At 42.9% G+C, this 27,155-nt stretch overlaps 1 protein-coding gene across 3 annotated transcripts in view; it reads left to right on the top strand.

The window, feature by feature from the left end:
• LOC146809931 (ketosamine-3-kinase-like) overlaps window positions 1-27,155 on the top strand; it is a 159,289-nt gene that overhangs the window by 73,081 nt on the left and 59,053 nt on the right. For all 3 annotated transcript variants that reach the window (XM_085616791.1, XM_085616792.1, XM_085616793.1), the window contains exon 4: window positions 1,997-2,079. In XM_085616791.1, coding sequence (XP_085472917.1) covers window positions 1,997-2,079 — 83 coding nt within the window. The remainder of the gene's footprint in view (window positions 1-1,996; window positions 2,080-27,155) is intronic.

The raw sequence follows: 27,155 nt of genomic DNA, 5'->3' as shown, positions 1-27,155 counted from the left end.
AATTCCTGACAGTGCTCCATGTGGCCCTGTCCGCTGTACATATAATCCTTTGTAAATTCTGCCCGTGCCTGTTGGCACATTGTAGAGTGTGTGTTTTTATCTAATGTGTTGTGGTATAATACAAAGGTTATTTTTTTATAATACCTTGTGTGGAGTTTCCTTTGTGGTGGGCCTTGGGTGTTGTTGCTGGGTGCGCGCGCAAACGCTTTACACATCGCCTCAGAGATAAGCCTGACTGCTCGTGCCAAGCTACCAAGGGGGTGAGCAGGGGTTATCTTTGGCGTGTAACTCCCCAGCCCTGACTAGAGTGGTGGTTTTGCCTGACTTTGGCGCAAGCCTTAGCCAACCAGAAATCGCCATTTCTAACAGTCTACATATAACGATATATTTATGGGGCATTCAATACATTTCAATGCTGTGGCTGCGTGCTATTGTCTAACTTTGCACGCCAGTGGTTCCAGTGTAATGGCGAACAATAAGGGAGATAGCGGACACCCTTGTCTTGTTCCGCACTGTATACTTATCGTACCCGAGATGTGCTTATTTACTTTTAATCAGGCTTTGTATATAGGATCTTAATCCATATCAGTAGGCTAGGAGGCATAACCATTTTTCCCAGCACTGTAAACAGGTATACCCATTTAACCGAGTCGAACTGTTTAGCAGCGTCCAATAGTACTGCTGCCACTTCCAGTTCTGGGTTAAGCTGATGGGAGAGTGCAAATAGGGTACCTATATTATGTGCCATAGATCTGTTGGGTATGAATCCAGATTGATCTGGTAATACAATATTTTGCATTAGTGGCTGGAGTCTTGTGGCTAATACTTTCGCTAACATTTTTGTGTCCGTATTGATTAAGGATAACGGTCGGTAGGATTCGCAGAGTTCTGGGTCTTTCTCCTGTTTTAACAGGGCTATTATTAATGCTTCCCGTAGTGTTGGTGGAAGTGATTGTTTGTCGTGGGCATCTCCATACATTTCTACTAAATTAAGGGCTCAGTATTTCTGCATATTCTTTATAGAATTCCCCATTGAATCCGTCTGGTCCAGGGGCTTTTCCATTGGGCAGTGCTTTAATGGCCTCCTTAACATCTAGTATTCCATTGGTTATATGAAGTCAGGGAATTAGATATATGTTTATGGAGGGTGCTACAAAGGTTCTCTGTACTAATTGAAGTACTTTTCCTACTGTTTATTAATTTTCTGATTTACTGTTTTATGAGGTTACAAAGAGCAGATATATTTAGTTTGTGGGTGTGGGGTAGGGTAGGTGTGTTCCCAAATTGAGATTCTCCTCTTGAATCATGACGGGGTCATGTTTCAATGATTTATAATGTTTTCCTGGAATATCAACCTCTTCTAGATGAAAGATAAACTTGGAACTAGGAGTCATTGGTAAACGTTCAGAATTTCTTCTGGTGGAATTGCAAAAGTATTTTTTTTCGGAATTAACAGTGTTAATTTCGTACGGATTAGAGTTGCTAAATGTACCAATTTAGCTTCCAATAGGTATTTATCGATAAGCAAAAATAGAACTTGGGCTACATATTGGTTTCCTCCAAGAAATGTTAAACCTTTTGGTAGAAATATTTTCCTGGACTCTCAAATGTCGTTTGGAAGTGAGTTAATAGGATACTGTGACATAACGTAGGAACTAGGGGAACAAAGCAGTGAAGGCTTGATGATGAATTTGCTTGTCAGCACATCGAAGAGAATATATATGTTCTGGAACATCAATCTTCCATCTGTTGTTGGAATGGAACAGTTAACAATTGTCCTGCCAAAAACATCATCTCTGTTTTTCTAGTCTCGTAAAATGATTTATTGCTAATTTTATATAATTTATATTAAAATTACACTAATGTGTGAATTTTTAATTTGTATGTATCCTTGCACCACAGTTAAGTATCTTTGCCTGTTGTGGAAAGAAAACATAAAATGTTTTTAAAGAACTGGCAAAATAGAACATTCATGATATATGATTATACTTTGTAGGTAAAGGAGCCAGCCAGTCGGATCTCCAGTATGTAGACAAGTTTGGGTTTCACACAGTTACCTGCTGTGGTTATCTCCCCCAGGTATGTTATGGTGTAGTGGATCCAAATTGCTTTGAGTTGTACAGTAGGTTACCTGTAGAGGAGTTGTGTTGTCACTTGGTCAAAAACATATATTGTGTTTTCAGAGGCCTAGAACCAAACCTGAGGCAGCTAAGGAGTCACGTTTTCACATTCAGTGGCCCAAGTTTTTCATCATAGGGTCTCCTAAGCTAGGGCCTGATTACCGTGGCGGTGGGACCACCACCGTCAGGCCGTCGGTGGCAGACCCAACGCTATCCACCCCAGTGGATCCGACCGCCACATTAGGATGCAGGCGGCCGACGCCAGGCTGTCCGGGGTAAGGCCGCAGCGTCCGACAATATCAAGGATCCCATCAGTGCGGCAGTTGGACTCCTATTCCCCACAATGTGGCGGTGCCTGCTTGGGCTCCGCCGTAGGGCTTAGGATGTTCCTTTATGCCTGCCATTTCATGGCGGTTAACCCACCATGTAAAGGCAGGCAGGCAGAAAGTGACTTTGGGGGCCCCTAGCAGGGCCCCGTGCCCCCCTGGCATCAGGCCTGGGGGCGGGGGGCACCAATGGTGCACCCCTAAACATCCTTGTACCATGTGGCAGGCACTGCATGGTGTGTTTCAAATGTGTATATTTTGTATTGGGGCGTGTGCTGCAACCTGCAACACACGCTGCAATGCAAAATATACACAATGCAACCGCAGAGAAGGCGGTCGTATTGTAATGCGGACAGCGGGACCGCTGACTTCTAGTCGGGTGGTCCTGCTTCCGCCACAGTCCGACCAGCATTGTAATCAAGCACCTAGAATGTAATAGTACCTTTGTGCAACGAAGTTTGAAAAGCATTTCACTTAATAAACTGGTGTAAATACGTTGGTATTTTAAAACCTGCGCTAAAACTCACAGATATGAGTTCTGAACTCTAGAAGGTGGACAGGGGAGAGAATGCAAGTGAGTATGGTGTAGAAGAAAGATTTATAATATGTACACAGATCTTCTTAAAAATTTGTATTTTTATTCTTCACAGATGAAGTACCTGGCTCATAAGTAAAAACATTAGGAGCCAGATGTATGACGGTTTTTAGCGTGCGCAAACGGGTTTTGGGCCCATGTACAAAACCTATTTTGCGACTCGCTAATCAGTTAGCGACTCACAAAATAGGTTTTGCGACTCGCTATTAGGAAGGGGTGTTGTATGAATATTTTGCAACCATAATTGCGGTTGCAAAGCACTCACAAATTACCATCTACTTCAAGTAGGTGGTAATTCAATCGCAAATGGGAAGGGGCCCCCTTCTCCTTTGCAAATACATGTGAAAATATTTCTTACGGGAAGGCAAAATTAAACAAAAAGTTTCATTTTTTTTTTTTTAAATGCATCCCGTTTTCCTTTCAGAAAAATAGGATGCATTTTTAAAAAAAATCTGCTTTATTTAAAAGCAGTCCAATACATGGTGGTCTGCTGAGCCCAGCATGCCACCATTCCTGAAAGGGCCAACTATTCACAATGGTATCGCAAAATGTGAGTGCCTCATTAATATTAATGAGCGTCGCATTTTGCGTCCCCATTGAGAATCGCAATCAGTGTCTTTGACACTGTTGTACATAGTGTACATGTGGCCCAGGTCTACATGAACTCTGCGCTAAAATTGGGTCTAGCGTGTTTCATCAAATATCCAAGGTCATTTGATCCAAGGAACTGTTAGGACCTGTAGATGTGCATCTTTTGATGTTCAGTACTAACAGACTGTTAAGAACTGTGTTCCAGCTACCTTTTCAATTTTTTCAAACTTTGTAGCAGGAAAGCCTTCCACATTGTTTTCAGATACACTATTATGAAAAATCAGAGGTAGTTTATGTTTGGAACAATAAGTGGTTTTGTGAGAGCTGTTTTCAAACAAAAAAACACACTCCTTGGTCACCTCAGGCCTGATTTCTTTCCTTGTTATTTTGTGTGTACCCTAATTAGACCCAGTGAGCTTTGCCAAGGCCATCAGCCGATCCTGTGCTTAACAGGAAGTGTTTATTTTCATGTATGTCAACAATATGAATGTTTAATAACACTGCACCTGCTCCAAGCGGGGTAGCTGTCAGACTCAGAGCCATCAGACCCTAGCAAACCAAACTTTATCTATACTTTATTCTCTTCCTCGCTCTTTCTCTCATTCTCTGTCTTTCTTTTGCATGTGCTCTTTCTTTCTCTCTTGTCTCTCACTCTGTCTGTTATCATTCTGTACCATTTATTTATTTTGGGGATTTTGTAGAGTGCAGCTTACACCCAGGTAGAGATCTCTTGACTCCTAAGCAGAACATGCCATTGCTATACAACATACATGGAGTGCCTAAGTCTGTATGCTTAGCAGTTAAAGACACCTCAGCAGGATTGGTTCCTTCTTGATATGTAAAGGTTTCATTCTGTTCGTGAGAGCCTTGTGTTTGAAAAGATTTGCAGTTCCATTTCTTCACATACAATTTAGAAACAATAAACCGAAGTTGGTCCATTGAGCTCAATTATCTGTTTGGTACATATGTGACTGTTCTTGTGTTTAACGAGTACGTTGTTGTGCATAGAACCCCCAATGCGTTATGCAGCCTCTTTTAAATCGGATTCGCACCCAGTGCAATTGGGGAAGTGCTTTGTCAAATATGATACATTTTCCTGTGTTATAATAAGTCCTAACTGCGGTACTCTGAATGTACTGCTGCTTTACAATATACTTTTTCATAACCTCAAACAAAGGGAGTTGCGAAAGTCCCGTCTAGATCCTACAAATGCATTAGTGGCTGTCACCCTCGGAGAAGAGGCCCTGTGTAGCAGTATGTGCTGATAAAACAGAACTTAGCAGTGACCGAAATCTGCTTAGAGATGGAAAGTTTAATATCAAGACCATCGTAGGGTTTCTGAAGTTAGTAACAAGTACCAGGAAAAGAGGTCAAAGGTTTAGCATCACAGCTACTAAGAGAGTTCAGAATAGACATATTAGTTGTAGCTGCTTTCAGCTTTATGAAAAACGAAAATATCCATTCTTGAACTACCTCTCAGGCAGCCTGAAGGATTCATCCGACGCAGATCCTGTCCTTGAATCTTAAGGAGGCTCTGGGTATCATAGACAAATATGTAATGAGTAAGATGATAGGACTCCGATGTAATGAGTAAGATGATAAGACTGTAATAGACAGAGGTTGAAGCTAAAGATTAAAAATAAGGGCGGACGGGTGGACTCTCTTTAGGAATGGCTTTGGCTCAGATGTAAAAGATCCAAGTTGTACAGATTATATGCTGTCTGTACAATACGATTTTAACCATAGTAATATGTTACCTTCAATGGAATAGGTGGCTAAGCGAGCTAGGGGATGCAAATGGTTGATGGTATTGAATGCCTCCATTAGATCCCTCTCTTTCTCATCACTAAGTAGCATTTTGCAGGTGTACATTCAGATTGGCTTTGTGACATGTGCAAGAGAGCAGCTTTACAGTAAAGGAGACCAAACTAGATACTATAAAGGTCTTATCGATACTTCCTGGTATATTGAGTACCCTCACACAGCTAACCTCAACCCACCATGAATACAAATCAAATAGCACTATGAAATAAGGTGTGTGGTGTTCACCATGAAGAGGTCCTATAATTTTTTTGTTTGAATCTCTTTATTATATTTTTTATTAAAGTTTACATTTTGACACTAATACACTCCGTCAACATCCTATATAAAGACAATATAGAAGATTCAGGCTCATATGCTGTTCATACAGTACATGAAAATGCTATCACACAGTCTACAATTAATGTCTTCAACAAGTATCTGGCATTGGGTGAGGAATGGTGCTACGTTCAGCAGATTAAAGTCAGGCCTCTTTATAGGAGTCTGCAAGAGTTTCCCGAGTATGGTTCACCATTGCAATAGTAATATAAAGAGTCCATCATATGAAAAACTAAAACTAACATAACAACTGGAGCCCGCGTTTACAGCCTTTCATTTCCCCCCTGTCAGCCCTCACTCCCCCACCCACGCATGCCAGTTCCGCGATCAGCCTCCGCTGTGAATATGGAGACGGAGATACAGCCCAGTGAGGTCTCAGTTAATGGAGAGGTGCCGTAGTACGAAAAAGCATCAGCTGAGGGAAATGACAATCCTCTATTTTGCCACTGATGAGAGGGGGCCTAACCCGCCTACTGGTTAGGCCTCCTCTCATCATTATCACGCATAGTTGCCCAGAAGTCTGTTAGTATTGCATCCCAGCTAGCAGCCACCGGATATTTGCGCTGTCCCAGGGCATCTTCTCTGTGCACAGCTGTGCTCTCCATCTGTGCCCACACAAGAAATTACCGTAACCAAGCCCGATAGGATGGGCTTCTAAGGAACTTCCAACTGTGATTGATAAGCCGCTTAGCGGTTAGGAATCTCAGATTGAGGAATCTGGAGGATATATTGTGTTCCTTGGCCCAAGGAAATACACCCAGCACACAAACCTCCCATGTGTTGAGGACAGGGCGCTCCGCACAAGATGACAGTCTGTTCGTAACACCTTGCAGTAAGTGTGTAAAGTGGGGTAAGACCAGAGCATGATGAAGAGGTCCTACAATATCGATTGTCACCTCCTCCCATGGACACTTAGGACATTAGCACATGTCTGGTTTTATGCACATTATCACTCATATTACATTGTATACAATGTCTTACTGCACTTTCTTCCATTAAGTTTATACTTGGCCCCAAAAGTCTTGTCGTAATCGCTTCTTCGTTTTAGCAATGCCCATATAGCCTTCCTGTGCTGAACAAATTAATTTACCCCTTAAAGATTATGACGGAACTAATCTTGTACCTCTTGTTAAGACACTATCTTTTACTGCTAATTCTTCTTTAACTACAGACCATGGCCTCTATAATTTATAATTTTTTTCTGTCAATATTAGTTCTATGGCATTAAGCAGTGCAGTATCCTTTGCTATTTCAGCCTTCCATTCATCTTCTTCTATAGCACCAAGTGTGACTTGACAAACCTTTACCTCCTGTTCAAGAAAATCATCCAAATCATCCTGGGAATCCACCAAGTCAACTAAGTGACTTAAGCAGTCAGCTGTGAAATTTTTAGCACCAGGAATATTTTCAACCGTGAAGTCCTACTCCTGAAAAGCAATAACCCACCACCTTATCCTGGGTGATATGGAATCTAAACCTTTTTTTGAAAAATATATTTTAAACGCTTACGATCAGATCTTACCTTAAAAGTTGTTCCCCATATAAAATTCCTGAATTTTGCTAAAGCACCAAAAATGGCAAGAGCTTTTTTTTCAATTACAAAGTAATTTAACTCTGTACCCTTCAAACATCTCAAAGCACAAGCAATTAAAAGTACCTTTTCTCCTCTGAACAGCATCCCCTCCTAGTCCTTTACTACTGGCTTCTGTGATTATACAAGTGTCCTCACCTGGAATAAATGCTTGAAAGTTGGGCGCATTAGCAAGATCTTTTTTTATCTGCATAAATTAATCTTTACACACTTCATCCCAAATGAACTTCATCTTCTTACCTACTGAGCCTCTAAGATGACTTGTCTTACCTCTGTCCTTTAATAAACTTAGTATAATATTCTAGTAAAGATATTACTTCTTCCTTGGGACAGGGTTCCTTCATAGTCACAATGGTTTTAACAAATTTCCTTTTTTTGGTTTGATAGCTTCCCACAATATGTAATATCCCAAATAGTTAACTTCTCTCATGCTAAACATGCACTTATCTTTCCTCAAAGTAAGTCCTGCTTCTAGCAATCTCACCAGCACCTCTTTAATTTCACATCCTGTTCTTCCTTTCTTTTCCCAAAGATTAACACATCGTCTTGATAACAACGTATCCCTTCAGTTCCTTTCAAGACAGTAGGCATGACCCTCTTAAATATCGAGGCTGCCGATATTAAATCAAAGGGAGTCCTTAAAAACTTGAAGTCCCCATAGGAGTAATGAATGCTGTCATCTCTTGGGATGAATTATGTGAAGTAACCTGATGGTAGGCTGATGCTAAGTCAAGAGTAGTGGAATAATTAGCACCAGCCAAAGTTGTCACCATTTCATCAATGTTAGGAAGTAGAAATCTGTCCACTATCACCTCCTTGTTAAGTCCTCTGAGGTCTGCCCGCAAACTATCTCACTGTTGGATTTCCTCGTCACAACAATGGGAGCCAACCACTCTGAGGCTTCCACTGGCTCAATTACTCCCAACTCAACCAGACGTGTAATCGCTCGCTGTACCCCTTCCTGTACAATAAGTGGTATTTTGCTCACCCTGGAAACACCCAACTTCAACTTAATTCGATGCTTGTAACCCTGCAGACATCCTAATTCATCCCTAAATAATTATTTGAACTTCATCTTATGCCTACTCCCATCTTCATCTATTTCCTGTACCTGAACTTGCGGAGCAGCATTAGGATTAAGTGTTATCACCAACACTCCCTTATGAGGCCAACTAAGTAAATTATCCCCTTTGTTCGATACATATACTTTTGCCTCCACCAACCTTTCTTTGCATTCTAGACATGCAAAGAAATAGCCATACATCTTAATGGATAACCCTCTGTATCCAGTAGGTTTCACATCCATCTTGATTAGTTTCACTCTCTCTAAAATTGTCATCAAAAACGTCTTTATATATCATAGTTTGCTGTGAGCAGGAATCAAACTTCATCCTAACTTTTCAGTTCTCAGTATTGACCCATTCAGAGGGATGGTCATTTTTGCATTCATTTACTCAAAATACAATTTCTTTTACCTCATGTTTTTGCCCTCTATTGTTTTTTCGTTTGCAACACTTCGAACAATGACCTCTTCTCCCGCAAGAGTTGCACAAAACAAGTAGCATCATAGGTCAAATGCACAAACCTCTCACACCTGAAACATGGCCATTGAAAGTCAGAAAACACTTTAGACTTTCTCATAATACTCTTGCTGACATTTGCATGGATTTTTGCTTAACCTGACTCATCACTTTCTCAGCCTTGTTTGTACTTACACTCTGCTTATTCTCCTTGCATAATTCACCCACACAACCATATGCTCTCACGCTTTGCTATAACAATCACCTCCTCCAGAGGTGGTTCATCTTTTAGACAAAGTTCTTCCCTTATTTGATCATTGTAACTTTTTTATACGAATTGCTCTCTTCTTTCTTCTAGAAGTCCCCTAAACTTGCAACTTGCCACTAGTTTTCTAAGTCCCGTCACAAAATCTTCCACCGACTCATCCTTCCCTTGTTTTCTCACCCTAAAATAACATCGCTCCATAATAGTGCTAATCTTGGGTAAATAATGACGGTCCAGTTTAAGAATACAGATTTCATATTTATTCAAGGACCTCTGATCAGCCGTACATAATTCTGGCTCCAAAATGTCATCACCTTCCCCACCCACACAATGAAGTAGTTGGGAATATTTACTTTCCACGCTTAAATTATTGCCACATACTCTTGCTCAGTTAGCAAACATTTTCTTACACTTCTGCCACTTGACAAGTGGTTCTCCTGGACTGGAAAGAAAGAATGGTGGTGGTGTGACATTCTGCATTTCGAATGCTTTATCCTACACAGTCAGACAGCGTCTCCATACTATTAGATAAATAGTCAGTCAGCACACACTTAAGCAAAATATATCTAGTTATGAATGATTATAGAACATATGCATACTCCAGACAATAATTATTACAGTAGTAACCATTATCCAGATAGGAGAAATGAGTGTTCACCATGTTCAGATAATGTCAAAGGTGTGCCCATCACTGTTTGAATTTGACATGCACCAACACATGCGTGACTCTCACCTTATACTTTCTGGTGTGCCTTAGATGATGGTGTGTTTGCCACTGTTGAATTGCAAACACAATTGGCTTCTCAGAAGAAACTGAATAGTGGTGTGCTTGGCACAGTGTTTCAACAAGCATATACAAGAGTTAACGGCAAGTGTGCTTGTCACCGTTTAATGGAAAAAGCACAATTACTTTGTCCTACACAACTGAATCAAGATGTGCTTGTCACCGTGCTCCAGACAAGCATTCTGTGCTTAATACCAAACGAGAATTGAGCAGAGGTGTGCACGTCGCAGTGTTTCCTGCAAGCATGTTACAAGCACTCATAATGCAACGCAGTCATTTACTGTGTCCCTGTTTATATATTTTTTTTAAAACATTTTTTATTTGTATTCTTCGTCAACATAACAACCCCACATTTGGCATATATTACATGTTCACTAAGTGCCTGCTGTCCATGAATTTCAGAGTTGGTATCTCTTCCAAACATAGTGTTACATAATGGCATCTGGACAGCTCTTCACAGTATCTCACAGCCTATTACCAATTACCGCACATTAATTCCAACAGTGTTCAGCCCTCCCCGGCAACATAACTACTTCCCCCTTCCCCCCCATCCCACCCTCCAGTGTGCTCGGCTTCAGTGTACTATTTCCAATATAGTCTAATCTATAGGTTTTATGCCTAAAATATGCCATTTCTATGGGATGACCTCCATCTCCATGTTGTCTGTTACTCCCCACGGCCATAGCGCCTCTAATCCCCGCGCCTACTGTGTCCCTGTTTATACTGGTGCCGATCAATCCCAAACTCAAAATATGGCCTCCAAATGTTACTACGTGCTCACTAAAGTCTATTTCTCATGGCGATCGGGCTTGTTGAGCCGCACATCCAAGTCTCAGCAAGAGATTGGGTACAGTTCGCCCCTTTTATGATGTAAATGAAACGCAAGATACGTTTCAGAGCGTGCGTTCCGGGTGCCCTTTTGTGAAATCAGCTCTGCCACGCTGTTTATAGTCAATAGGGCACAACCTCCACCTTCCGAAGTGATGTAAGTGAAATGCAGGTTGCTTTTCAGATGTCATCGATCTCCCTGGTGTGCTCTCAATACCTCTAACCTCCAAAGTGTGTTGTTGTCAGTACTCTAACTTGCATTGTGGGTGCTCCACTGCATGCGGTAGAGAGAAGCTTCTGCCTAAGCTCACACAGTTACAGCGGCTGATCACAAACAGAAAAGTGACCAATGTGGAGGTGAAAAACCAGAGTAAAGAGGCCTCGCATTCCATCCTCGTCGCCAAATGACAAGTTGTGACAAAAACTCTGGAGACACCAGGTATTCGGTAGTTCATGGAAGAGCCTTTTATTTCACCTCATCCACTGGTCAGACTTAACAGTTAACAGGCATCTCTATTTAAACCTAATCATTCTGTTTGCTAGGAACACAAAGAGGGGAAGGTTCTTATACAGGAACCTAACTACCTTATATTCGGCTGACTACCATCTATTGAATTTTCTGCACTAACTTATTTAGGGAACCTACGCACTGCATTATCTGTGATACATGGTAGAGCTAATGATGGCTGTGGCAGAAGTAGCAAGGGATGATTTCTAGTAGAGTTGTACTTTATTGTGTTTTATTGTTATTTATATAGCACTCTCTATATCCCCTACTCAGCTTAAGCGCTTTTCGGATTGTTAAGTAAGTAGCTTCTCTGTGTGCATTATTTATATAGCGTTTTGTAGCCCCAGGTGGTCACAGGATTGCTCTGACTTTTGCTGGTTCCTGTGGACCCTTCAGGTGTATGTTGGAATGGGTTTGGATTATGATTTTACCTGTCGGAGAAAGGAATTGTGTGGGGTGCATGAGGTCTGTAGATAGGGTAGAAAAGTTAGGTGAACTTCGTAGTCCAAGAGCACAAATGTTGTAAAGTAGAATAAGCAGCAGCTTCCTCCAGCCTCAGCTGGTCCCAGTGTGCAGTCTCATGGGTAAGTCGGCAGGTAGTGCGAGGGCTCTCGGGTCGTGCTGTCCGTCCTCTGTGCCTTAGGCTGTAAAAGTTGAATTTTGATTGTGGGAAAATTTGGTCCAGTGAAGTGAACTGCCTTGACAGCAAAGCATAGGGCTTTGAAGTTTATTTCACTTACAATCAGTAGTAAGGTCAGTTGTAAGGTGGTCACGTCTATTCTGGCTTCAAACTTGTGTGGCTATGGCATTCTGGATTTGGACTTTGTCGATTAAGAGTTTTGTGAGCCTGATATTAAGTCAGTTGGCGTAATCTAGTCTTGAATGCACTAATGCTCTTGAGGCCTCTGTGTGGATAGTTCAGGAAATGAGTCAATTATAAAGTTCTCATGATGTTGATGGTCACATTATTGATGTGTGTTGAAGTCCATGTTAAGAACCACGTTTTTTTACTTTAGTTGATGTGGCGGATGGAGAGACAATTTTCAGCATTTAAATAGGAATTCTCCGTGTCTAAAGTGGCACAAGAACTTACATCATGCATTAACTGTTTAATAACCATTATGTGCTATGAATTTGTGAAGGGGCCAGGAATTATGATGTCAATTAAGGAAACTTTTAAAACATAATGAATTTGAATAATTTCTGGCAGACCCATAATCTGATAAGAATTTTTTCCTCAAACCACACCACCCAGCTCAGGTTACACAGTGATTTTCACCTCATGATGATTTTGAAGTGCTCTGTGAGAAGAAGGATGCGGCTGCAATCCCTGAACACAGATGACGCACTATCTTATCAGGAACATAGTTCCTATGTGCTAGAAGCAAAAGTATAAGCAACGTTATAATGTATATTCAAAGGAAAAAGACTCCAGGAACATTCCAGATATATGACCATGGTGGAAGGAGATATCTTTTGCGAAACCAACTGCAATTTCCATCTGCAAAGCAACTCCCTCAATGGCATTAATTAACCGGTGAAGGATTTATTATTTTCTTTCCAAATCTGCCTCAGAAATAATCTCACAGAGTACAATTTCTTTTTGAGGAATTATTTCAGTTGACGTTGCCCCTTTCGGTGGTTCATAATAAACCACAAAAGTAGTTTCAATGGATGGGATAGTTGAAATCATAGCATCAGGTTCTTTTTTAAAATAATTTTTAATATTTGCTTTTAGTCAAACAAAACATACTAGTCTATGTAACACAGTGGGGTTCTGTAAACAAGCTGAGTAATAAGCAATAACAGCTCATTCAGCACTCGCGTGACTTGTGACAATGTGATCAACAATCCAATACTGTATAAGAGGGTCCGCTGAGGAGTCCCGGTGCATAGACCTCAACCATGGAATTAGAGCGGAAAGACATCCACCTTTTTGCAGTCCGAAACACCGCATCCCAATTATTATATCCGTACTAATCCGGCAGCCCATTGTCAGTTATACTATCGTACTCCAAACTATTCAAGGAGACGCTGTCGTAGCTGGAATCACCCTCCCTCTCACAATCCGCCTGTTTCACCAGTTCCACCCCCATTATACACATCATCGTCCGCTGTCTGCGAGCAGGGGTAAGCGCCAGATCTGTTAATCTATCTGTTACGTTTAGGGCTGCACTATGGTCATGAAGGCCTAATAAACACAACTGGAGAGTGAGCTTAAAGCTCCCAAGTATAGCCTGGCAAATTACCTGGAGGACAGTTGTCCAGTACGGTGTCAAAGTTGGGCAAGACTATCCCATGTGAAAGAAGCCTGCATCATCCACATGTTGTTGATAGAAAGGCTGGCCCGTGCCATGGAACAAAGCATGCAGTCGTCCAGGGGTGAAGTACCCCTGTGTAAGTAATAGAACTGAATAAGCTTGACGCAAGTGTTTCTGGACACATAGGGGATAAGTGTTAGATCGCTCTTCCAAGCCGCATCAGACAATGGTGTCCCTAAATCCTCTTTCCAGCGATGTCACGAGCGTACAAAGTCCAATTGTGCCCCCTTTTACCAAAGCCCTGTAGAGTAAGTTGACTGCCCTCGTCCGGCTTGTAATGAGGAATGGATAGTGCAGGCCGTCCGGTTCCGAAGGGTTCAAATGCCACTGCCCCACCACTCGCGTACCCCATGTACCAGAGCCCCGTGGAGCAAAAAGTGCCCTACTGGGAGATCATACGTCAACTGCATCTCCAGAAAAAATCAGACTTTGCCTCCCTCAAATAAATTGCCCGCTATGGTGAGCCCTGCCTCTGTCCACTCCAACCAACCCCCAGGCCTCTTCTGATGCCGGGCAACTTGTAGCCGCAGTTCATTTGTGTATGGTATCTTGTGCGTGTCCTTTACAATGCCCTAACCCAAACGTAGCGTGCCGTTCTAATCAGCACATTCTTATCTTGAACTAGGGAGGCGGGCCTAGGTTTTAGCAAAATACTAGTCAATAGGTCCTTAGAGGCTGGTCCACATTCTCGATGGACCACTCTGTCCCACAACACAAACCTCTACCGAGCCACCCACTGCAAGTGTGCCCCCAAGTACTAAAGTTCGAAATCAGGCGCTGCCAATTCACCCTCCCCCCACTGGCAAGTGCAGCTTCTGCAGCGCCTTTTGGCACTGTGTGGTTCCCCAATATAGTGTCCATAGGATGCCATCCAACTCTGGAAAGAACCTCCACAGAGGTTCTACCAGTAGGGCCATAAACAAATAGAAAGGTTGGGGCAGTGCTACCATCTTAGAGACCACTATCCGCCCACCCACAGACAGCGAAAGAGTGGGCAAGAAAGTCACTTAACATCTTAGGCCGGCAATTGTGTATCCAAAATTGCCCTCATAGTGCATGTCTGCTAAATGATAAATGGCCACCCCCAAATAACGAATGATGGCTGGTTCTCACCACAAAGTCAGGGCAGTCAGGAGAGATCTGTTGGCCAGTTAACCTCAAGTCCAGAGAAGCACTTGAAATCTGTCAAAGCCGCCACCGCTCCCTCCAGGTCAGAATCTTATCCTCATATACAAAAGCATATAATTTGCGTGCAGGGAGAGATCAAGGTAGTCAGTGGATAGCTGCAAACCCTGGTAGTGGTCACCCCATTAGACTGTCAGGGCAAATGGATCTAGAGCCAGAGCAAACAACAGAGGGGATAATTGGCATCCCTTCCTAGGCCCCATTCCACCAAGCGCACTTACGAAATCACTTAGCCAGTGCGGATCTGAGTCAATGGGCCAGTGAATAAGAGTTTAGTCCCCTTGACGAAGAGTAACCCAAAGCCCAGGTAGTATATAAGAACTCGCGGTGGAGCAAGTCGAACGGCTTGAGGACATCCACGGAAATGACCAAAGAGTCTGGCGGAAGCCATTCTCGATGGACCAGGACAAGAAGCAACTGGTGAATGTTAGACATGGTGCTACGGGTAAGAATAAAACCGGTCTGGTCAGGGTTGTCCAGGGAGCCCGCTCGAAGCAACATGCGGATCGCCAGAACCTTACTCACGATTTTATAATCCGTGTTGAGCATCAAAAGAGGGTGATACAAGTCAAGAAAGAGTGGGTTCTTATCCTTCATAAGTAGGGACACAGTTGTGGCCTCGCGCAGAGTGAGAGGGAGCATTTCCAGAGTCCGGGAGTTGTTAAACAGGGCCACCACCTTAGGTACGAGGTCTGCTGCGTACATAGCATAGAATTCTATAGGCAGGCCATCCAACCTGGGGACCTTCCCCCTCGATATCTCCTTAATCGCACCCTGCACCTTATGGTCAGTAATATCTCCACCCAGTTGAGCCTCTACGGCAGCCTCTAGAACTACTGTAGAGGAGTCCGTGATGTAGTTCACCATATCTACCTCACTGACCCCAGCCCTTGCGGAATATAGGTCTTGGGAATAATGAAGGAAAGGCAGTGTTAATCTCCTCCTGAGTAAAGACGCTGCACCCCGAGGTGTCACAAACTTGGAGAATACTATGCCCTCTCAGCTCATCTTGCAATAGCCAAGCAAGCATACTGCCCTACTTGTCTCTCTCAGCATGAGTCCTGGTAACGTATGTTCTATACAAATTGCCCCAAGCTTTGGACCACAGCAAGCAGCTTCTCCCTTTCATCTAGGGTGCGCTTTCTACCCTGTGGAGTCCACTGTAGATCACAGGGAAGCTCATCAAGCACTGCTTCCTACTGTTTAATACCAGAGTGTAACTGAGCACATACCCCAATTTTGTTAGAAATGCAGTACCCCCAAATTACCACAGTCATGGCCTACCATGCCATCCCCACCAATGAGGCCAAGCCTGCTATCAAGTTAATAGTGAGAAACTTGCTCACCCAGAGAAGCCCAGAAGGCCTTGTCATCCAACAGAATGAGGTCCAAGCACCAAGTGGGGACACCCAGCCTATGTGAGGACCACTTAAAGGAGCAGAGCAGGGGGAATAGTTCTAGTATGTTCTCTCCAGCTACTCTGCAACTAACACTACCACACATCACCTTACAGCCAAAGACTATCTAGTCTCCCTTCGAAGTTGTACAGCCCAGAGCGGTTGGAGTAAACCCATGCCTCTGTGTTCCGCACCCTCCAGCAATCAATAAAACCTCACTGCCCAGCACAGTCGCAAAAGGTTCTGCAGGCCTATGTACCGGTGCAGTTCGCAAGGGGGGATGTGATGTGTCCAAATCAGGTCTGTTAAACAATTAAAGTCTCCCCTTATTCAAACAGGAAAGCATCAATGGTAAGAGAGTGGCCAAGCTGGACAGGAAAGCTGACTAGAAAACATTTGGGGCGTAGATTTTTAAAAGGGTAAGATCCCTAAGATCCAGTCGACCCAACACATATCGACCATCTGGGTCGAAAACTGCCCTTTGTCATTGTAAGGGTGCTCTAGGCCTAATCCTGACAAGGGCTCCCTGTGCAAAAGCGGAGTAAGTAGTGTTATATAACTGCCCCCTCCATCACCTACAAAAGTCCTGGCCCTCGGATTCCGTCAGATGAGTCTCCTGCAAAAACCCAACTTGCGCCCCTCACACTTCAAGTATGCCGAGACATTATTGTGTTTGGAGAGACTGGAGCGGACCCGCACGTCCCAAGTAATCAATCTAATCTGATCTGCCATCCAACCCGCACCAGTGACAGTCCCTCGAGTCATCCCACACTGTGCTCACGAAATGGTCTGGGTTTCAAACTCCAGTCCCAAAGCTCAACTTCCTCTGCCATACGCACACCACTAAAAAAGAACAAACTAGGGGAAACATAAACAAAATTAAACTACAATCCCTAAACGCTGACCCAGGACTGTGATATAGAAACATCCCATCCAAACAATTAATTAAAACTAAGCTCACCAGTAAGCCAACTTAGGCCCAAAAATGGGGCTAACTGTCCCTAACGGAATGGAATTTTCAGGGAGGAGGAGAACAGCCAGCCGAGTAAGGAAAATAGGGGAAAAGAGAGGGAACCCTCCTCTACTCTCAGCCCCCTTCCCCACCCAACTACCCTCCCAGCTACCCTCCTCATCCCTTCCCCCCCGAGCAACCCTCCCCCGGTCCACACAGGTTACAAAACTGGAGAAATTGACAGTACTAAAAGAAATGCAGCCACCACAATACCACATCCATGTCAAGTTAAGTGTCTCATTATTAGCTATCACCACCTAGTTAAGTGTCATACAAGGTAGTCAGCCATGCCCGGAGTAATCCCTGGGAGTATGTTCTCCAGGCCTGGCACCGCTGAGTTCTCCGAGTCAGCTGTAGTGCTACAATGGATTGAGCATGTACTCCTTGGGGAGCCTTCACTATCTACAATAGATGCAGCAGTCTTCACTTCCCTCATCTGGTCCAGGGCAAACTGTGATCTAGTAGGCTAATGCACCCCTCTGCGACGAGATTGCTGCTGTTGCAGGCATGCCTGTTTCTGTTTTTTCGCTAGTTCCGGTCACAGCTGGTTCCTTAAAGTGCGTAGAACGCTTGCCTGAAGTGTTGTGTGCAGATTTATAGTCCGTATATAGGTTTCCCGATTTTGGCCTTTATATAGGTACAATTCACATTGCCCTTATTTGAACATAGAAATCCGGCCCTTATTTAGACATTGTCCGTACAAACCAAATACAGACATGGCCACCTACATCCATCCATCCACGTCACAACAAATTCTTGGAAAACCAGACCCTTAAGCCTTTAGGAATTTCCCTCAGCTTGAATATGGATTTCTCCAAGAACTCATTAAGTATGCATGAACATCTATTCCTTAGCGGTTCATTCATGACGTTCCTCTGCCCGACTTTTACGTCAATACTGGCATTCCTAGACACCTTCAAGGTATAAATATACCAGCACTTGCCCTGGCAAATTGCGGTTCCCGGAGGATTCAATCCAACCCAGACTACGCAGTTCGCCATGGCAAGTTCGGAAGGAGATTGAGTTCCAGCCTGATGCACTGACCTGACGCTGCCATCCTCCTCGCAGAGTATCCAGCTCCAGTGCGCTCTGACTTCCCTTGCTGGGGGTTAGACTATCGAGCCCAGAAAAGAGATTCCAACCTCTCTCATTATACGGTATGGAGCTGACTAGAACTTAGTGAAACGTTTGGCAACTCTTGGCTAAACTAAAATATAGCTAGCTATACTTTAGAAATGGCACCTACTTCAAACCTCGTACTGCACTTAAGTTAGGTACACTGGGGTAGGACAATTTAGAAGCATTAGATGAGTATCACATTTTAGCTTATGTTATTTATGTATGTATTTTGATTAATATATGTCCTAGCTACAAACCATGCTATTGTAGTATTATTTTATCTTGCTGCTAACCTCGTACATATTGTACTTCGCAGTCTGTCTTTCGATTGTAGCAATTCATATCTCTTGCATGAGAAATAAGGCTGTTCAATAAACCCTTTTATTGAAACGCCCGTCTCTCTATTTCTGTGCAACCCTTGAGAAACGAAGCATGCACGATTGACTGAGTGAAACTGTTATCTATTGTTTCCACGATTCTGAGACTGTTCCGATTCTAAATGGAAACAAAGTTGTCATGTTTATGCGGTTGTCAGAGACTAATCCCTTCTTGTATATTCGAGAAGTTTCTAGTGACCTCTGAATTAGCTGGCACACGCAAGTAATTAAGTTTGATATACTCGATAGAGACATACTGACCTTAGTCCTATGTCAAATCTATAGTGTATGTTATTCCAATGCGCAGAGCCTATCAGGGATATAAGAACTAAACTACATGGCGCCCAACGTTTGGTAAGGCACTAATTTAACGCTAGATACTGAAGTAACTCAGTCGTGCTTGTTTCAGAGACCCTCTACTCATAAAACTCCAATAGACGTCTGGAGTGGGTAGGGATAATATCCGCCATAGCTGAGTAGGACGAAAGTCCTATGTATTAGCTGTTTGGTTTTGTTCAACGTTTAAGGATACAGTGTTCCAAAATATTGTGCACCTTATCTTTGTTTCCTTGAAACTTGCTCTTCAATTTTTCATTAAACAATGCCCGACACCGGTGATGTTGTCGTGGACAACGGTACAGCTGCGGCTGACCTTACAGGTCTTAATGAAGGCGAACTGGGTGTTATACACATCCCACCAAATTTAAGGAGAGCCATCACTCTAAAACTTATAAAACATGGCCTAACACCGAGAGGTGGTAGAGCAGTTTTTGTGATAGAGGCACATGAATCTCACTAGACAGAGGTATTCTATTCATGGAAAGTCTTCCCAGAATCAAATCCAGAAACACATATGTTTCACTTCTACAAAGAAGATGAACCACCTGAGGGATATATTCCTTTCGAGGATATTGAAATTCCACTCAATTACCAGGAGCATGAGCTCTGGTTTAAAGGCGCCCTAAAACATTACAATCACATTACCAGGCTCGGTCCACTAGGTAGACCAGGAGCAACATGGCCGATTTTTAGCCAGCTACATACCTGACCCTGACATTGAATCAATGTCGGACGAGGAATTACTTAATAACATACAAAAGCTAATTGAAGCATACAGTTAAACCACAACTGTCTGAAAGTCCTGATAAGGTCTTTCCTAAAAACACTCCTACCGCTTCTAAAAAGAAGTGGGAAAATAGTCAAAAGAATTCCAAAGAGAAGCGTTCTGATTCCCGAGGCAGGTCTCCTCCACAGAAGGAGCCCTCTGAAAGGAGGTACAACCTCAGGAATAGTGATAATTTGAGAAAACCTGACATATATCAAGATAATGATACACGTTCCTCTCGTACCTTTCAGATATCGTCACAGACATCCGAAAGTAGAGGACGGTCAGAAAACAAGTAAGAACGAGTGAAGTCCAAAGACAATCAACACGTTCAGAAAAATAAAGCAAAACCTCAATTCACCGAGAAAAAGGTAGCAGGCCTGAAGATCAGACATGCCGAGAATACTGAGAACCCAACTCAGGAACGGAGAATGGGCCCAGACCATGCTGGACAGTGCAGCAGAAGTTACAATAGCTTGCCAGAACCTGAAGGGACTTCTGGAGACAGTGGACTTGAATGAAGACATACAAGTTGAGACTGTAGACACCAGGGTTAGTTCTCCACATAGGTTATATGAAATAACACTCCGGGTGGAGGGAGACATACCAAGAAAATTGAAAGCACTCTTTTGGGAGCATCTTTCAAGGGGTTATGATATACTTCTAGCAGAACAGGACTGGCCACCAGAATTTGTCGGGGAGTGCCCACATGGAGAGGCCATCATTATGCCTGCCTTCTCCAACCATGTTCCAGTTCATTTAAAATATACATTAGCCAGGAAATGGGCAGTAGCCCAAGCCCCAGCACTGTATAAAAATCATGTAGGATGGGATGAGGACTCACCTCACCATAAAATCCAGTTAAAAAATCAACCGACTGCACAAAGGCAGTACCCAGTTAAGCAAGAAGCTAAAAAACAGGTCAGGGCGATTTTAGATCAACTTGAATACTAGGGGGTGATTGAAACATGCACCTCATCAATGAACAATCCTTTGTTTCCTGTCTCCAAACCAGACAATGCATATCGTCTAGTTTTGGATTACAGACACTTAAATTCTTGTTGCAAAACATTTGCAGTGCAAAATGCACACAGTACAGCATTAATGAATAACATTGTGCGTAAAAAATATAAAACCACATTAGACATTTCAAATGGTTTCTTTTGTCAAAATATTGCACCAGAAAGCAGATATTTGACCGCTTTCTCAATAATGGGGACGCAGATCAATTTTGTCAACTGCCCCAGGGATTCAAAAAACAGCCCGGGATTATTCTCAGCAAGGATAACAGAGTTACTAAAAACTTATGATGACGAGGCATTGTCATATGTCGATGATATATATCTGACAGACGATGACCTGGATAGGCACTTGAACAGTGTGAGCACCATAATATTGGGCTTCGCCTCAGAGGGTTACAAATTCAACTTTAAAAAGTCTAGAATTACCCACCTCAACGTCCTTTTCCTAGGATATGAACTATCAAGTGAAGGCAAAAGCCTGCCAGCTAACTTTTTAGAAAAGTGTGCGCTGCTCCAACCTCCAAAAACAATGAAGAATTTACAGTTGATTCTAGGTTTCCTGAATTTTGGAAGAACTTTGCATTTTAAATTATGCAGAAAGGGTTAAACCGCTCTACGAATTAATCAAACCTGATTTTAAAATAACACATTGGACACAAAAACACACAGAAATTTTGCGTTCACTCCAAACAGACATGAAACACTTGCAAACGCGCGTAAACGTACGCAACTTAGTGATCCGAATAATTCCGGGTCAATGCGGATTCACCTACTTAACTTTTAACGAAGGTGAAAAAGTACCAATTACATACAAATCCCACTTGTATACACAAGCAGAAATGAAATTCAGTTCTACAGAAAAAATTCTGACAGCAGTTCAAACCGCTGTAGCAAAAGAAAGAGCCCTAGCACAGGGGAAACGTATTATGGTTGTGACTCCAGTACCAGCCCTAGAGGCAGTGACAAAGGCTAGCATTCCAAATGCTAAAGCTTCACATCTGAGATGGATATAGTGGGTTAATTCTCTTGCTGCAACTGATGTTGAATACGTTTTTGATCCATATTTAAAAAAACAAGCATTCCTGCAATATGAACACGAATGTCCTCAGCCTACTGAAATTCTCCCTCTTGACCAGTACTAATTTATAATTTATACTGACGGATCTGCACAGCCCGCTACAGGGAGTAAACAAGCTTACAGTGCAGCGTGTGCTATCGTTAAAGGCCGCATGCGAGATGGCAAATTCAGACCAATGGTCACAAAAACCCAATCTCTAGGAGATTGTACAGCTCAGCGAGCTGAACTACAAGCATTTAAGATGGCACTTGAAAATACAGATCGCGAATTCCCCACACTGATAGTGTGCAATTATTTTTACTGTGTTCAATCTTACAATGAATATTTACAGAATTGGATTCAAAATGGTTTCAAAGATGCAAAAGATGGCACAATCAAACACAACTTGCTTTGGGAACAAGTAGTTCAGTTGCGAAACGGACGACAAAACACTCATGTGATACACACGCTGAGTCACCAACGTGATGGCGTTCACGTTGAAGGGAATTCATTGGCTGATAAAGCAGCGAAAGGGGCTGTGCAAATGGCTTCCGTAGCTGCAATCACTCGTTCAAAAACGAAAATAGAAAGTGAAATAATGCTGGCTGTCAATGCATCAAGCAAAGGCAGCGGTGCGGCATTACCTAAAAAGTTTCCACTCATATATACTTGATGCGAACAATGTTACGTTTGCTCGAATCCCTGGAGTGGGGCATAGGGTAATACCATACATGAAACATAGATTAGGACTAATCCTAGCAGCACATGAAGGGATCGCCTCTGCCCATGCAGGTGTTTCCACCACAGTATCGTTATTAAAACAGAGATACTGGTGGCCAGGCATTAGGAAACAGACCAGGAATCATGTCTTGGACTGCGAAATATGCCAAAAAATGAAAGTCTCTACTGTGAAACGTCCTGCACAGACGCCCCTGTTAATTTTAGATAAACCATTTGCTTGTGTTTACCTGGACCACTGCAGTCCCTTACAAAGGGATGGGAACTATAAATATATCATGGTCGCAGTGGATTCATACTCTAGGTTCCTATGGATGTGGCCCCAGCGCTCGGCAGACGCTCAAACTGTTATAAAAGATTTGCGAGTCTTTATCATCACATAAGCAATAGGCACACAACATTCTGACCAGGGTCCTGCGTTTAGCTCTAGGGCTTACAAAGAAGCCATGGCCAGTCTGAGCGTAGCATTGCGGTATTCTTCTCCATTCCATCCTGAGGGAAATTCTGTTGTGGAAAGAAAAAACCGGAACATAAAGCAGTCTATAACAGCTAGGGTATTCGGTTCGGGTGATGGGTGGGTCAAACATTTATATGGGGTCCAGCGCATACTAAAAAACTTGCCAAGAAGTTCTCTAGGGGGTGTCACTCCATATGAGGTCCTGTTTGGGACTAGAATGTTGGTTCTGGACTTGGATATGAAAGGCACAGTGGTGGAAAATAAACAATTTGATATCAAAGATCGTTTGGCTGTTTTACAGGACTTAAATGAACTAAGAAAGCAACAAAGCAAAGTGAAATAATGCTGGCTGTCAATGCATCAAGCAAAGGCAGCGGTGCGGCATTACCTAAAAAGTTTCCACTCATATATACTTGATGCGAACAATGTTACGTTTGCTCGAATCCCTGGAGTGGGGCATAGGGTAATACCATACATGAAACATAGATTAGGACTAATCCTAGCAGCACATGAAGGGATCGCCTCTGCCCATGCAGGTGTTTCCACCACAGTATCGTTATTAAAACAGAGATACTGGTGGCCAGGCATTAGGAAACAGACCAGGAATCATGTCTTGGACTGCGAAATATGCCAAAAAATGAAAGTCTCTACTGTGAAACGTCCTGCACAGACGCCCCTGTTAATTTTAGATAAACCATTTGCTTGTGTTTACCTGGACCACTGCAGTCCCTTACAAAGGGATGGGAACTATAAATATATCATGGTCGCAGTGGATTCATACTCTAGGTTCCTATGGATGTGGCCCCAGCGCTCGGCAGACGCTCAAACTGTTATAAAAGATTTGCGAGTCTTTATCATCACATAAGCAATAGGCACACAACATTCTGACCAGGGTCCTGCGTTTAGCTCTAGGGCTTACAAAGAAGCCATGGCCAGTCTGAGCGTAGCATTGCGGTATTCTTCTCCATTCCATCCTGAGGGAAATTCTGTTGTGGAAAGAAAAAACCGGGACATAAAGCAGTCTATAATAGCTAGGGTATTCGGTTCGGGTGATGGGTGGGTCAAACATTTATATGGGGTCCAGCGCATACTAAAAAACTTGCCAAGAAGTTCTCTAGGGGGTGTCACTCCATATGAGGTCCTGTTTGGGACTAGAATGTTGGTTCTGGACTTGGATATGAAAGGCACAGTGGTGGAAAATAAACAATTTGATATCAAAGATCGTTTGGCTGTTTTACAGGACTTAAATGAACTAAGAAAGCAACAAAGCAACGTGGTCCTGAAGCCAACCACCACTGAGAAAAATCCGGCCATTCCAGCAAGGCCTGTCTGGATCCCAAAGCTTGGGGATCTAGTCAGAGAAAAGATCGCGGATAAGAAGGAATTTGGGCCTTCATACAGACAACAAGTACCTGTCCTAGCAATCCACGGATCACGAATAGTACTTTTGCCGTCCCTTGCTGCTAAAAAGGAGAAAAGATTTGTGTCCATCGACCTGATCAAACCACACTATGTGGCCGATACTGAACAGTAGGCCAAGTGGATTCCGCCAGTGTAGCAGACACACTCCTCTAGCTACAATCCAAGAGGTTCAAACTGAGCGACTCATCACCTTTGAAGATTTGACAGTAAGAAATAGAGGACTAAGCAACAATGCTATGGATCTTGTACCTCTTGAGACCCAAATAACAGTTCGTCCTGATACACCTGTTTACAACGAAGTAACAAGTGATCAACTGGTTCCAGCAATTTCATCAAATACGGATGCAATTCCAACCATTGACAGAACTGCTTCTGGCTATTTCATGAACTTTGATACGTTTTCTGAGGATCCCAGCGAGCTTGAAACAACGCCAGTACAAAGAACTTTCAAAAAGAAAAAGCAACAGACTTTTTTCATCTACTGGAAAAAACGTATCTGGTTTCACTGTCGAACCTCGGTATCGTTTTCGATGAAGGTTTACACTTCATGGATCACGCCAATAAAACAGTCTCCATAGCACATCTAAAACTAAGGATGATCAGAAAAATTCGGCCTTTTCTCCCGGAGTCTGCCATCAAAACTCTGGTCACCTCCCTAGTTTTTTCTGCTCTGGATTACTGCAAAGGCATCTTTCTTAACGCTCAATCCAGAGTAATAACCAAACTACAAACTATCCAGAACGCAGCAGCACGCCTGCTTTCAGGAAAAACAAAATATGAATCAATATCAAGAATCATAAAGGATTACCACTGGCTCCCCGTTCGAAACAGAATCCATTTCAAGTCCCTTTGTATCGTGTTCAAAGCGCTCAATAATCAAGGACCTCACTTTTTGAAAGAGCAGCTGCAACCGTACAAACCTAGCAGAGCGTTACGTTCAGCTTCCCTCGGCCAACTGGTTATTCCTCGTACAAAGACGGTATCCTGGGGTGACCGACGCTTCCTGGTGGCAGCCCCAAAGCTCTGGAACACTTTACCCCTAAACATCAGGCAGAGCCCCTCCCTCCTTCACATCCGTAAGCTCCTAAAAACTTGGATGTTCGATCAATGAATCCTCCATCCCCATGTTCTTCACCACAAGTAACTGTTCTCTTAGCGCCAAGACGCCCTAGGGTATATGCTGCGCTTTATAAATATCAAAAATAAATAAATAAAATAAATTGAGGTATGGATTGTTTTGGGAATATTCTTTTTTCTACTTTGATTAGCTCTGGTAATAACTCTGGGTATGCTGATTAATGGAAGATATATTCAAATGGACACAGCAAGTAAAAGAGTGAACTTACTTCTCCAGCCACACAAATCATCCCATCATAAAGCAAGAGACTTGTCAGCAGTGAACATCACAGCGATTCCTATACCTGATGGTATAGTTTGGGACAAAACCGAATATGACATTTTTGGCCCGTCTGAGCTTTTGAAGATTCCACATTTATTTAAAATTTCATTAAGTGACTTTATTACCTCCAGTACCTTTTCTGATGATTGGGACTTCGAGACTGTTAATAATATGATGTCTGATCTAGATATGTCAACTGCATTCACTAACAAATTGAATATTTACAAGGTTCATCAGACTATGAACAACTGTATTGTTATAACCACTATGGTCATCATTTCTTGCATAAATCTGCAACACCTAGAAATGCATTTATGTATAACCAATGGGAACATTGTCCAACGCCACCAGAGGGTAGCTCGAAAACGTTCGCAATGAAATTTCCATATTTTTCAGGGTTTAATATCTCTAATGCGGAGACATTTTACTTTAAGAATGTCAACAACACAGGAATGAAAAATATGTTAACGAATACCAAACAGATTTATTCTACAGCCTTTATTGCCCAACTGTCTAGACAGGGTTACGACTTTTGGAAAGACAACATTGAGACAAAATCTGTCTGGGGTACTTAAAGTGGCAAGTACAGGGAATAGAAACTTTGTTTAGAGCCAATATCATCCCTGAGCAAATTATGTTTTTGAACGACACTGTCCAACAAACATCATGCCTTGGAATAGCCAAGATAAAAGACATGAACACTCCGTCTATACCTGCACCTACAAGTGAAAGCACTACACAGGGGGAGGTCGACGTACATACTATTTTGAATCAAAACAGATCAGATCCTGAATGGAAAAAATGGTTGCTCTGGCCCATAGACACAAACAACTGTCAAGATAGATTCCTGAACAAAACACAAGGTTTTACCTTTCATAGGCCAGACCCACGTTATGTCCAGAGACCGCATCCGGGGGTAGTAACAACTTACAGTATAGGGAAACTTTGCCTTGATTGGCTACAGAAAGCTACACTAGAGGATGTAAAACAACACTTAACTTTACTTCAAGAAGACGCAGATCTTAGGGAATTCTTGCTAGGACCAAGAAAACCGCTTCAAAAACGTTTCATAGGAGGAGCCAAGATGGCGACCGGGACGGCAGCGTAGACTCCCGGCTCCGTGAACCTCCGCATCCCGCACGGATATCCTGCACGAGATCCTCAACCTGTGCTACGCGGTCGTGTTTCTGAAGGAGAGTGGCACCCGACTGTGTGACTCCGAGGTTTCTGGCTGCGGTATCGCCGGAGAAACGAGCATTTGAACTTTGCGGCCTGTG

The sequence above is a fragment of the Triturus cristatus genome, chromosome 7 (assembly GCF_964204655.1).
Source record: "Triturus cristatus chromosome 7, aTriCri1.1, whole genome shotgun sequence".
Lineage (NCBI taxonomy): Eukaryota > Metazoa > Chordata > Amphibia > Caudata > Salamandridae > Triturus > Triturus cristatus.
Note: the sequence above shows the minus strand (reverse complement) of the source record. Positions and strands in the feature narration are given on the sequence as shown.